Source organism: Hippocampus guttulatus, chromosome 2 (assembly GCF_054856545.1).
Source record: "Hippocampus guttulatus isolate MCC_2025c chromosome 2, RoL_Hgut_1.0, whole genome shotgun sequence".
Lineage (NCBI taxonomy): Eukaryota > Metazoa > Chordata > Actinopteri > Syngnathiformes > Syngnathidae > Hippocampus > Hippocampus guttulatus.
The window spans coordinates 3,801,206-3,814,795 of record NC_141262.1 but is presented as its reverse complement, the minus strand read 5'-3'; the positions used below and the strand labels follow the sequence as shown (position 1 = coordinate 3,814,795).

The window sequence follows — 13,590 nt, the reverse complement described above, 5'->3', positions numbered from 1 at the left end:
CCATTTTCTTAAAAGCTCACCGAGCACCTTAAAATCCGGTGCATCTTGTGTATGGTCATGACGGTAATACGTCGACTCCAAGATGGCTCCTTCCTGGAGACATGCTTCCAATGTTATAACTTGCTGTTGGTTCAGTGAACTGTGTCGCTGCTTCATTAATTTAAATACATTTGTGTTGCAGCTCCAAAAAAAGGAGAGCTGCGATGTTAATTTTTTAAAACAGTCTCAACAAATACAGGTACGTCTTTGTCTGTCTCCGTGCCTTCTTTTGTCGACTCGAGAGGCGTTCAAGACCGCCTCCGAAAAACGTAAACTAACCATTACTGTACTTCAATGAAACTACAAAAATTGAAAATAATACATCAAAACTGAAAAGCAAGCGAGGATATCACAAGATAAATTCTATAACCCCCCCCTACAGAATTTATATTGTGATTTCATCATTTGTGAATACACAACAAAGGAATAAATAACTACGACTGACATCTGATCGTACTGTTGGAGCTACTATCAAGGAAATGCCATTGCGTTTTTCGGAGGCTGTCATGAATGCCTCTCAAGTTGACCGATAGAAAAGAAGGCACGGAGACGGACGGAGACGGACAAAGACGCACCTGTATTTGTTGAAAAAAGGAGAGCTGTTGTTTTTAACGCAGACATTATTAATGGTTTTCACAGTCTCAAAAAATACAGGTACTGTACGTCTTTGCCTTCTTTTCCGTTCCACTAATTCTTTTCCAAAAACTAATGTCATAATGCCAAATGACACATATTAACAATTATGTTTTTTTGGTGGATTTTGGATGTGAAGAAAGTTGCACATTTCTCTCCATCCAAAACTGTTATTGTGTGATGTCAGTGTGTGATGCTTAATGCCTCTTGTAGACACTAAATTGTTTCTTCATCTATTATACGTGTCTTTGAAGTCAAGATGGCGCCCGAGTAGGCAGCCGTCGGCAAGTGCTCTCATGAGCCTTGCTTTTTTTTTTTGTTTTTTTGGTTTGTTTTGCCACTTTGTGTTTGTTGTTACGTCGTGTGGACCTGATGTGGACTTTTTTCAGCATTTTTGGCCGTGACATTCATCAAGGAGGAAACTCCGTGCTTGGTGGTTGCGCCTTTTCGGCAGCATGGGTATACCAGCACTGTTTTTGACTGGGAGGAATGTCGGCGCCATTTGACTGTCGTTGCTGGACAGTCCCGGGGCGCTTGTGTCTTGTGCCTGGAATGGGCAGCATTTTTCACAGCCCCACTTTGTTCAGCGGAGAGATCGGTGCTGTTGAACGGTCTGCGGCTGGATGGATGTAAGTCTTGAGGAGCCGACGATGAGAAGAAAGGAGCGTTAGCGCGGAGCGCCGAAGCGGATGTGGAACTGGGAGTCGCGGCTTGGAATTGAAGTGGATTTACATGGGACAGGAGATGTGAGCCAATCTCTTTTTCGTCAATGGACGCTACAGCTTCGTGTTTGCTTTCAAAACTTAGCTTGTAGCAGACGTGTGCACATTTTCAGCATGACGTCTCTGATCCACTGGTGAAAGGACACTTTGATCCTCTCCTCTTTCATCTATAACTGCTTCAGAGAACACAGTGTATGCAGAAAAGTGGTGAAGATTGCATGACTGTCTGTGTCCTATGTGTTGTGTTGTGTTGTGTTATTTTTGTTATCTTTACTTCAAAATGGCGCCGCGTGAGTGAGTATATTTTGTTGTTCTACTTCTTCCTTTCAGAACTTTGCTGCTGTGAATCTGGAATTCCTCCATTGCGAGACTAATAAAGGTTTTCTTATCTTATCTTATAAATGTTTAGGGGAGTGTTTGGAATATTGATATGTACATTTTATAATCAACATTTAATGCTGATATTGTGCTGTAATGCTGAACACATCCCTTATTTTTCAGTGGTTTTAACATAACTGTAATAATTAGCTCTGTCCACGAGGGGAGATGTTGTCCTTACAGTATAATCCAGTTCAAGGTGGTATAAAGCACATGTGACAATTCCTCACGAAACGTCTTATAACATTCTGACGAAAAGCCGTCCCAAGTGCCTTATTTGGTTGTAATTTTCCAATTGTTTTTCAAATTTCATGAACTATAATATCAGCTGTTTTTTCCTCATTTTGTATCATGCCTACAGAACGTAAAACCAGCGGCTCAAGAAAGGCCTTGATATGAGTCTGATCTGAGGAGGATGTCTGGGAAATAAGATACTTGTAATAATTTCTAAAAATATTACTTTCAATTCACATTCAGGTTGATGTGTTTTGGGATCATTTATTTTGTTGCTGGTAGTTACGGGGTGTTGCTTTCCTTAGCGTTTCACCAACAATATCATCCATCAATCAACCATCCATCCATTTTCCACGGCTTATCCGGGGTTGGGTTGCGGGGGCAGCAGCTTTCGGACGGAAGCCAAGACTTCCCTCTCCCCAGCCACTTCTTCGAGCGCTTCCTGGCGGATCCCGAGGCGTTCCCAGGCCAGCTGGGTGACATAGTCTCTCCAGTGTGTCCTGGGTCATCCCTGGGGTCTCCTGCCAGTGGGACATGCCCGGAACACCTCACCAGGGAGGCGTCCAGGAGGCATCCGAATCAGATGCCCGAACCACCTCATCTGGCTCCTCTCAATGTGGAGGAGTAGCGGCTCGACTCTGAGCCCCTCCCGGATGACCGAGCTTCTCACTTTATCTCTAAGGGAGAGCCCGGACACCCTGCGGAGAAAACTCATTTCGGCCGCTTGTATCCGGGATCTCATATTTTCGGTCACGACCCATAGCTCGTGACCATAGATGAGGGTTGGGACGTAGATCGAACGATAAATTGAGAGCTTGCCCCAAGATACTTAAACTCCTCCACTTGGGGCAAGATCTCCTCCCCGGCCCGGAAAGGGCACTCCACCCTTTTCCGACTGAGGACCATGGTTTCAGATTTGGAGGTGCTGATCTTCATCCCAACCACTTCACACTCGGCTGCGAAACGCTCCAGTGAGAGTTGGAGAGCCCTGCTTGAAGGAGCCAACAGTACCACATCATCTGCAAAAAGCAGAGAAGCAATATTGAGGCCACCAAAACGGACCCCCTCAATGCTTCGGCTGCGCCTAGAAATTCTGTCCATAAAGGTTATGAACAGAATCGGCGAGGGCGGCGGAGTCCAACCCTCACTGGAAACGATTCCGACTTATTGCCGGCAATGCGAACCAAACTCTGACATCGGCAGTATAGGGGCCGAACAGCCCATATCAGGGGGCTCGGTACATCATACTCCCGAAGCACCCCCCACAGAACTCCCCGAGGGACACGGTCAAACGCCTTCTCCAAGTACACAAAACACATGTAGACTGGTTGGGGAATTCCCACATACTATCGAGGACCCTGCTAAGGGTGTAGAGCTGGGCCACTGTTCCATGGCCGGTACGAAAACCACACTGCTCCTCCTCAATCTGAGGCTCGACTTCCTGATGGACCCTCCTCTCCAGCACCCCTAAATAGACCTTACCGAGGAGGCCTTTTTAAAAAGAGGGACCACCACCCCGGTCTGCCAATCCAGAGGCACTCTCCCCGATGACCACGCGATGCTGCAAAGGCGTGTCAACCAGGACAGCCCCACAGCATCCAGAGCCTTGAGGAACTCTGGATGTATCTCATCCACCCCTGGGGCCTTGCCACTGAGGAGCTTTTTAACCACCTCTGTGACTTCAACCACAGAGATAGGAGAGCCCACCTCAGGGTCCTCAGACTCTGCTTCCTCCGAGGAAGGCATGTTGGTGGAGTTGAGGAGGTCTTTGAAGTACTCTGCCCACCGGTTCACAACGTCCCGAGTCGAAGTCAGCAGCGCCCCATCCCCACTGCACACAGTGTTAGTGGTGCACTGCTTCCCCCTCTTGAGACGTCGGATGGTGGACCAGAATTTCCTCGAAGCCGTCCGGAAGTCGGCTTCCATGGCCTCACCGAACTCTTCCCACGCTCGAGTTTTTGCCTCGGCGACCACCGAAGCTGCGTTCCACTTAGCCAGTCGATACCCGTCAGCTGCCTCTGGGGTCCCACAGGCCATAAAGGCCTAATAGGACTCCTTCAGCTTGACGGCATCCCTTGTCGTGTCCCCATGTCCCCCGCCTCCCCCGGGACATGGGAAAAGCTCTGCCAGAGGTGGGAGTTGAAACTCTTTCTGACAGGGGATTCCGCCAGGAGCTCCCAACAAACCCTCACAATACGTTTGGGTCTGCCAGGACGGACCGGCATCTTCCCCCACCATCGGAGCCTACTCACCACCAGGTGGTGATCAGTTGACAGCTACGCCCCTCTCTTCATGCGACCGCAAATCCGATGATACAACCACAAAGTCAATCATCGAACTGCGGCCGAGGGTGTCCTGGTGCCAAGTGCACATATGGACACCCTTATGTTTGAACAAGGTGTTCATTATGGACAATCCGTGACGAGCACAGAAGTCCAGTAACAAAACACCACTCGAGTTCTCATCGGGGGGGCCGTTCCTCCCAACTTAGCTCCGAGGATCATTGGGACACACAAACGCCTCCACCACGGTAAGGTGACGGCTCACGGAGGGGTGCTTTAGGACCTGATTTGAAATAGATTTGCTATTCATATCTTGTTTCAGTTTCTATTTCAAGTTGAAACAGGTTGTTAATTTCTTTCAATTTATAATTTCATTTTCATTTTTATTGTTTACTTGAAAGGGACAATGCACATTAATGAACGCTGGTGCAATACCTGCGTAAATGTGCCGACGTTAGCAACCAGCCAATTTACATTCATAGTCCCTTGACAGATTACATGAAACATGGACAAAACATCATTGCTACCAATATCAACGACTTCCGGGGTGAGAGGACGCTGGCGTGTATGTCGCCGCTTCTCACTCCAAACTTTTCCAAAACTTTTCAAAAGCTCAGATATTTCTTCTGATTTTTCTTTTGCCCTTCTATTTTTGGACTGTTTGGACTGTGATTGATGTAACAAATCATAGCTTCACCCGATCAATCAAACCCCAAATCCTAACTTAGTCCACGGGCTAATGCCGGTAGCTTAAATTTACCGGCCTTTCTCCCTCGTCATGGGGCGGCACAACTTCGCCGCCTTTGGGTTATTTCTGATACTCCTGACATTCTCCCATCATCCAGTGACAGGACTACTCCACTATTCTGTCGCGGATCTTCTCCGGATCCGGAGGATTGCACTGGAGCCTCCACCGCCGGAACTGCACCATCATCCTGACATCGCTCGCCTGCCTCGACGTCGCTACATTCACCGCGGGTCGCGTAGACATGTTGACTACAAAAATCCTGGCTCAATCAACTCGACCTGGTCCACTTCTCGACGTCCTCCCAGAAACCACGGCCGCAACACCAACTACTATGCAGTAGCTCGCCTGGCTAGGTCGGCTAACAGCACTGCCGCCGTCAAACATGACACCTCCGCTGTCAACTTTGGACTGCTGAACATCCGCTCACTTACGAACAAGGGACACCTCATTCAAGACGTCCTCGCCGAACGCAAACTTGACTTCCTCGTTTTAACAGAAACCTGGCAACAAACAAACGACTTCGCTGCTCTGAATGACTCCACTCCTCCCGGCTTTGTTTACATCTGCCGTCCCCGTGGCAACGGCCGTGGAGGAGGCCTCGCGGTAATCCACCGCGAGAAGTGGAAAGTCTTACCGGTCTCCGTTCCTGCATCAAGCTCTTTTGAATGCATGGTGTTTAAACTCCCTGGACCCACGCCAACCATCATTGCCACAGTTTATCGCCCCCCGAAGCCACATAGCGATTTCATCAATGAATTTTCCAGCTTAATCACACACTTATCCACTCTCTCGCCAAATTTAATTTTGCTGGGAGATTTCAATATTCACATGGACAACCCCATCCTGCCACTCACAAGAGACTTCACATCCTACCTGGAGAGCCTCGCGATACACTGTCTTACTGACTTCCCCACCCACATCAAAGGCCACACATTGGACTTGGTTTGCTGCTCTGGCCTCTCCCCCTCCAAGCCCACTGCTGATGTTTTTCCTGAAACCGATCATTTCCTCCTCACTTTTAACAAAGTACTCCGTCTCTCTACAATCAAAACCTCCCGCCTCATTTCTTTTCGTAATACCAAAAATATCAACATTGACACCTTCTGCTCCATTATCGACCGTTCCCCGCCCCCAGACGCCCTTTCAAACCCGGATGACCTCACCGCTCACTACAATGCCTGCCTCACAAATATTCTAAATTCTCTCGCCCCCCTGAAGACCAGGACTGCTTCATTCTCTAAATCTGCCCCCTGGTTTACACCCGCTCTTAGATCATTGAAATCCAAAAACCGCCAACTTGAGCGACTCTATAAGAAAACTGGTCTCACCATCCATAAGGACATGTACACTACCCATATCACTAAATACAAGGACCAAATTGCACAAACCAAATCCAGCTACTACTCCGGCCTCATCCTCTCCAATGAAGGAAATTCAAGAACTCTCTTCTCCGTCATGAACAAAATCCTCCGGCCACCAAACTCTCTCCCCCTCCACCTGTACTCCACAGCAACCTGCAACTCCATAATGGAACACTTCAATCACAAAATCCTTAAGATCCATCACCAACTCCATCAAAACCTGCCTGCTCCCCCCCCATCTGAAACTTCTTCTCCTTGTCATTTCTTCTCCAGTTTTGTTCCACCAACGACTGCTGAATTATCCAACCTCATACTCAAATCCAAGCCCACCACTTGCCAGCTTGATCTCCTCCCTTCATCCCTTGTTAAATCCTGCCTTCCTTCTGTGCTTCCTCTCATATCTACTATTATCCACTCCTCACTCTCTTCTGGTATTGTCCCATCACTCCTCAAAACCGCTGCTATCACCCCCACACTGAAAAAACATGGCTCTGACCCCAACAACTTTGATAACCTCCGTCCCATCTCCAACCTTCCATTTATCTCGAAAATCCTTGAAAAAACTGTTGCTGCTCAACTCCACTCCCACCTGTCCCTTCACTCTCTCTATGAACCCTTTCAGTCCGGTTTCCGCCCCCGCTACGGCACAGAGACTGCCCTAATCCGTATTGTGAATGATCTCCTCATAGCATCTGATTCCGGTTTAGTCTCCATCCTCATCCTCTTAGACTTGAGCGCTGCCTTTGACACAATCTCTCACCCTATCCTCCTCAATAGACTCTCCTCCATTGGTCTCTCCCACACTCCCCTCAGTTGGTTCCACTCCTACCTCACTGGCCGCACTCAGTTTGTCCAGCTCAAATCCTTCACCTCAAAGCCCTCCCCAGTCACCACAGGTGTACCACAGGGATCTGTCCTAGGTCCCCTTCTCTTCTCTTCATCATCTACCTCCTGCCTCTTGGCCATATCCTCCGCAAATTTAATATCCACTTTCACTGCTTTGCTGATGACACTCAGCTCTACCTCTCCTGCAAGCCAAACTCCATACTCCCACCCCCCCTCCCTCACCTCTTGCCTCTCCGAACTCAAAACATGGTTCACAACAAACTTTCTTAAATTAAATGCTAATAAAACTGAAGTCCTCCTTCTTGGCACCAAATCCACTTTATCCAAAGTAAACAGTTTTTCCTTCAACATTGACAGCTCCCTAGTGTCCCCCTCCCCCCAGGTTAAGAGTCTGGGTGTCATCCTGCATAGCATGCTCACCTTCCACTCACATATCAACACCATCACCCGCACTGCTTATTTCCACCTCCGCAATATTTCCAGACTTCGCCCTTCCCTCACCCCCCGCACCACTGCTATTCTTGTCCACAGTCTTGTCACATCCCGCCTTGATTACTGCAACGCTCTCCTCTTCGGCCTACCTCAAAAGTCCCTTCATAAAATCCAGCTGGTTCAAAACGCCTATGCTCGCATCATCACAAAAACATCTTCCCAGCAGCACATCACCCCCGTTCTCCAACAGCTCCACTGGCTCCCTGTTCAACATCGCATCAATTACAAACTGCTTCTATCTACATATATGGCCATCCACAACCTGGCCCCTCCTTACCTACCTCCGGACCTCCAAAACTGCACACCTCTTTCCACTTTCAAATCCCGTCTAAAAACACACCTGTTCAGGATTGCCTACAACACATAGCTCTTCCATTTCCTATGTTTTTATGATTTTATGTCCTGTTTTTATATAATATCTCGTTTACTAATTTTTACATTGTATTTTCTTATTGTCTGTACAGTGTCCTTTGGTGGCATGAAAGGCACTTTTAAATAAAATGCATTATTATTATTATTATAAGACATGCTTCATTCATTCATAAAACATCTCAAGTGCCATCTAAAGTGTGACAGTTACGAATAATTATTTACACATAAATGGTCGAGGATTAGCATTGACATGAAAGTCCAGATGTGTTGGTCCTCTCCTGCTGCTTGGGATAACCAAGACATGAGGAACAATTGAAATGTTAAGAAAGGTGCAATCATTCAGTCATCGGATCAATAACTACTATATGAAATTGAATGCTCTAATAATTACAAAATAAGGACATAAAATGAAGGCATTCATACGTATTTGAATGCATGCATTGCTGGACAATAGAGCAGGAATGTACAACTGTACAGACAATCATGGTTGTGTTACATAGGCAAATGTATCAAATGACATTCGGTCCAAACAGCTCTAACGAGTACAGTATTGACTGGATTTAAGTTTTTCAGATGAGCTTTGAACGTATATGTGGGATTTCTCTTACTGTATGAGGGATTTGACTCTGAATGGTACAGGACAGAACTGAGAGGACTGATAAAGTGCAAAAGTTGGGGCGTCTCCCTCACAGTCACCTCTAAGTCATAGCTCTAGTTTTGCCAGAAGTAGGCTTCAGCCTAACCCTAACATGTTCAGTTTATGTTTGTGATAAAAGTCCATGCACTGTTTGATACAACACAGGCATATTTAACATCTTTACAATTTGCCAAACTTAATATATTATAGGGTTCAAATAGGTGACAATGATGATATGGCTAATATTTCAACTTTACTTTTCCCCTTATGTTTCTGTACCAAAAAATAGAAATTGGTTTACGTTCTTCTAGGGATTGTGACAAATTATCCTCATATACGGTATAAATAGTACCAGCAACCATTACGGTAGGGGGTTGGAGGTTTTGTTGGGGTGCTGTAAAAATTGACTTTTTTATTGCTTTAAATGTATGAAAGCATCTGTACTGACAACAAAATTTAGTTTTGACAAACAAGTGTTTTTCATGAACGGAGGTTCCACTGTATCAAAATAAAGTGACATACCTTCGTGGACAGAAAGTTGGCAGAAACTTCAAATGGGACCAATGTCTCGATGGTAATCATTTCATCCTGGAACATGTAAGAATAATGGATAAGAAGAAATTAAACAGGTGGTGCATTTAAAAAAAAAAAAGTTACCTTCTGACATTTGCAGAGTATCTGTTGTCCATCCACACTTAAATCAATGCTGTAAGCTATGTGGAACAGGAACAGCCTTGGTCCAGTTGTCAAAGATGAGACGTATACACATTTTTCAAGCTAGAGACAAAAGTAATATTTATTTAAACCATAAGGAAACTTAAAATCTGCATATACTACATATTCACGCATGTATCAACCATTTGGATCATGAGATATACAGTACTGTATCTCAGGAAACAAAATGAAAGCAGGGCTAAGTTAACTTACAAAACCCAAGTGAAAGTATTTGAACCTTTTTGCCTGGTTTCAGATTCCCCAGAAGTATATCAGGGAGCAGAGAAGGGGTAGTATCATCACAAGCCTTGGAGTTATCAAGCGTCACACGTGTAGTCTGACTTAAATTGGCGTCTTGGCCTAAAAACCACAACATCACATAATAATAACAATAATAATCATAATATTAATAATAATAAAAATAAATCAGTAAAAATCAACCACAACACATTCACTGCAATACAATGAAACAATTTGGATGAAAAGTTTTGTGAAAAAAAAATATCAGTGTTTAAATATGAGAGTAAAGCCTCTTTTCGGATGCAAAGACAATGCCTTGCAGAGGGGAGACTGCCCACCAAAGGCATATGTGGTCTTTCAACCTTAACGTATATGGCTTTTCTCACTCTTCTTTCAAATCATCAACCTGCTTCGTGGTTGCTTATTTTCCTCAAATACAGACATGAGTCCAAATTAAAAGGCAACCCTTGCACAAACTCAATGGAGGTTTGGTTCTCTGTTTGTCCCTTTCAAAGTCGCGACTATGCCACCAGACAGTCTTGCATCGTCTTTTCACAACTTGCCATGAAACTGTTCCGTTGAATAATCCTAAATATGAACTGGCTCTGATGGATTGATTTAGAATTTTTGTACATTTTGCTTTGTTTTTTTTTTTTTTAATTAGTTTTCGGATCAGTTCCGCAATAGTGATTTGCTTTCAGCCACCCAGCTGAACCCTGGCACCTATTCATTCATTGGCATTTCAATCACAGTGTGATTATCTGTTTGTGCCTGACTGGGAGCACCGTCTGGTATGGCTAAAGAGGCCGATCCGGGAGTGACAGTCCCTGTTGCAGTGGATGCACCTGAACACACAGTTGGAGGGGGGCGCTTGTTTTGTCCTGGCTGTTCTTTCTCCTGGCTCTCTTGTCTTCTGCCGATGCTCTCATCTTCTCCTCCCCTCGGCACAGACCACGTGCGAGTTCTTGTTTCCATTTTGGGCGGTTCTGGGCCAGTGACTCCCATCCCTTCACATCTAACTCAACAGCCTTCAAGTCCCTCTTGCAAACGTCTTTGAAACGAAGCTGTGGGCGGCCCTGTGTTCCCTTTCCAACTGCGACTTCTCCATAGAGCAGATCTTTGGGGATCCTACCGTCCTCCATCCTGCGGACGTGGCCGAGCCACCGAAGGCGACGCTGACGGAGGAGGGTGTACATTCTGGGGATGTTGGCACGTTCCAAGACGTCTTTGTTGGTGATGAAGTCGGACCACTTGATACCAAGGATTCGCCTGAGGTTTCGCATGTGGAAGGTGTTGAGCCTCTTTTCTTGGCGTGCATACAGGGTCCAGGACTCGCTGCCATACAGTAGGGTGCTGAGAACACAGGCCCTGTAGACTGCCATCCTGGTGTTGGTCGTCAACTTGCTGTTCTCCCACACGCGTTTGGTGAGCCGGGCAAGAGTTGTGGTGGCTCGGCCGATCCTTCTGTTCAGTTCAGGGTCCAAGTCAAGCGAGTCTGTCACCGTGGAGCCAAGGTAAGTAAACTCCTTGACCACATCCAGCTGGTAGTTGTTAATGGAGATGGTGGGTTGGCTCTCCGTGTCCTGACTCAAGATGTTGGTTGGTCTTCTTGAGACTGATGGTCAGCTGAAAGTCGCTGCACGCCCTCGAGAAATGATCCATGAGATGCTGAAGATGTTCTTCCTTGTGGGCAGTGACAGCAGCATCGTCCGCAAACAGCATGTCTCTGATCAGGACTTTGCGGATCTTGGTCTTGGCCCTCAGCCTCGCCATGTTGTAGAGGCCACCGTCAGAGCGAGTATGGAGGTAGACACCCTCAGTGGAGTTCCCGAAACAGCAAAGTAGATGCCGAAGAGGGTCGGAGCAAGTACACATCCCTGCTTAACACCGCTTTTTACTTTGAAAGAGGAAGATGTTACGCCGTCAAACTGGACGACACCCTTCATTCCGGAGTGGAAGGAACGAATGATGCTCAGCAGCCTCCCCGGGCAACCAATCCTGTCAAGGTTTTGAAGAGGCCGTCGCGGGTCACAAGGTCGAAGGCCTTGGTCAGGTCAATGAAGGCAACATACAATGACTAGTTCTGCTCTGCATTTCTCCTGGAGCTGGCGGAGCGAGAAAATCATGTCGATGGTGGATCGTTCCGACCTGAAGCCACACTGTGATTCGGGGTACACCCTGTCAGCGAGCTTCTGGAGTCTATTCAGGACCACTCGGGCGAAGAGTTTCCCCACAATGCTCAGTAAGGAGATGCCTCAGTAGTTGTTGCAGTCACTGCGGTCACCTTTGTTCTTGTAGAGGGTGATGATGTTACAGTCACGCATGTCTTGAGGTACCTCACCGTCTTCCCAGCACTGGCAGAGTAGGTTGTGTAGGTGGTGCAGCAGAGGTTCTTTGCCGGTCTTGATCACCTCTGCTGGGATACCGTCAAGGCCAGGAGCTTTCCCGATGGGCAGGCTGTCGATGGCTTTGCTGAGCTCCTCAAGGCTTGGTAACTCGTCTAGCTCCTCCATGACGGGCAGGCGCCTCCACCATGTCCACATGGTTTGCCTTGGCTGTGTCGATGCGGGGCTTGCTTGGTGGCTTGGCTCGGTGCAGCTTCTTGGGCTGGAGTCGGATCTTGCAGCAGACCAAGGAGTGGTCTGTGTCGCAGTCAGCGCTGTGGTAGGAGCATGTGGTGAGAATGCTGCTTAGCTGCTTGCGGCGGGTCAAGATGAGGTCCAGTTGGTGCCAGCGCTTTGAGCGGGGGTGGCGCCACGACACCTTGTGCTGCGGTTTGCTCTGGAAAAAGCTGTTGGTGACACACAGGTCTTGAAGTGTGCACAGTTCCAGGAGACGTTGTCCGTTGTTGTTCATGTCACCCACTCCCCAAGGGCCGAGGCAACTGGGCCATGATGTGTGGTCGGATCCAACGCGGGCGTTGAAGTCCCCAAGAAGAACAAGTTCGTCGGTGGGTGGAACTTTCTGGATGGCTGCCGACAGCTGGTCATAAAACTTGTTTTTCGCCTCCTGCGTGGAGTATAGAGTAGGGGCGTAGACACTGAACAGGGTGACAGTGCCGACTGTAGTGTGAAGTCGCAAGGTGAGAATCCTCTCAGTCCCTTCTCCACCAGGCTCTATCATGCTCAGCAGGGCGTTCTTGACAACAAAACCAACGCCGTGCTCTCTGGTCTCGTCGGCAGCTTTCCCGCACCAGTAGAAGGTGTAGTCTTTCTCCCGGAGAGATCCAGTTTCGGCGAGGCGGGTTTCTTGCAGCGCAGCAATGTCAATGCCGAGTCTCAGCAGCTCGTTGTTGATCACTGCTGTCTTGCGGGCATCGCTGATGTCCATTAGGTCTGACGTCAGACCGGTTGTCATTGTCCTGACATTCCATGTTGCAGGTTTTAACAAGGGCTTGCTCCTTGTTGTGTTTCTTTTGTTGTTTCCTGGTGCATCGGTTTTACAGTCCACCTTTCAAACTATTCCTGGTCCTAATCCCTACACACCCAGTAAGGAAAGTGAACTGTGGCGGGGTAGCACCTTACTGTCCGGGGGCTGCCCGGCTTGAAGCGGGCGGTAGCTACCCAGTGGGGGTACGAGGCCCCCTCCCACTGTCAGGAGTGACCCCTAGCGCCTAGCTCTACGCCAATTAAGCACTGACTTATCACTGGTATCTGCCACTCCTCGTGTTGTGTCGTCACACGATGACGCTGGAGTGTCCTCTCCAGGGCACAAGCCTGGGCAGGTGTGTATGGAGGACCTGGTGTTGCCCATGAGCAAGATACCCCCTCTCCACGCCGTTGATGTTGTCCAAGGGAAGGGCGGGGCCCAAGCAGCTTGGCATCGACGTCGCCGCAGGAGTTGCCGGGACGCTGAGAGAGTTTCACAACGCACCGACTTAGGGACTCCAACT

At 47.7% G+C, this 13,590-nt stretch overlaps 1 protein-coding gene across 2 annotated transcripts in view; it reads right to left on the bottom strand.

Annotated features, from left to right (window-relative positions):
• The window catches only part of trappc11 (trafficking protein particle complex subunit 11), a 117,330-nt gene that overhangs the window by 40,804 nt on the left and 62,936 nt on the right, over window positions 1-13,590 (bottom strand). For both annotated transcript variants that reach the window (XM_086131947.1, XM_086131956.1), the window contains exons 22-24: window positions 9,697-9,818; window positions 9,402-9,521; window positions 9,267-9,332 (exon numbers count right to left, since the gene is read on the bottom strand). In XM_086131947.1, the coding sequence (XP_085988073.1) occupies window positions 9,267-9,332; window positions 9,402-9,521; window positions 9,697-9,818 (308 nt within the window). The remainder of the gene's footprint in view (window positions 1-9,266; window positions 9,333-9,401; window positions 9,522-9,696; window positions 9,819-13,590) is intronic.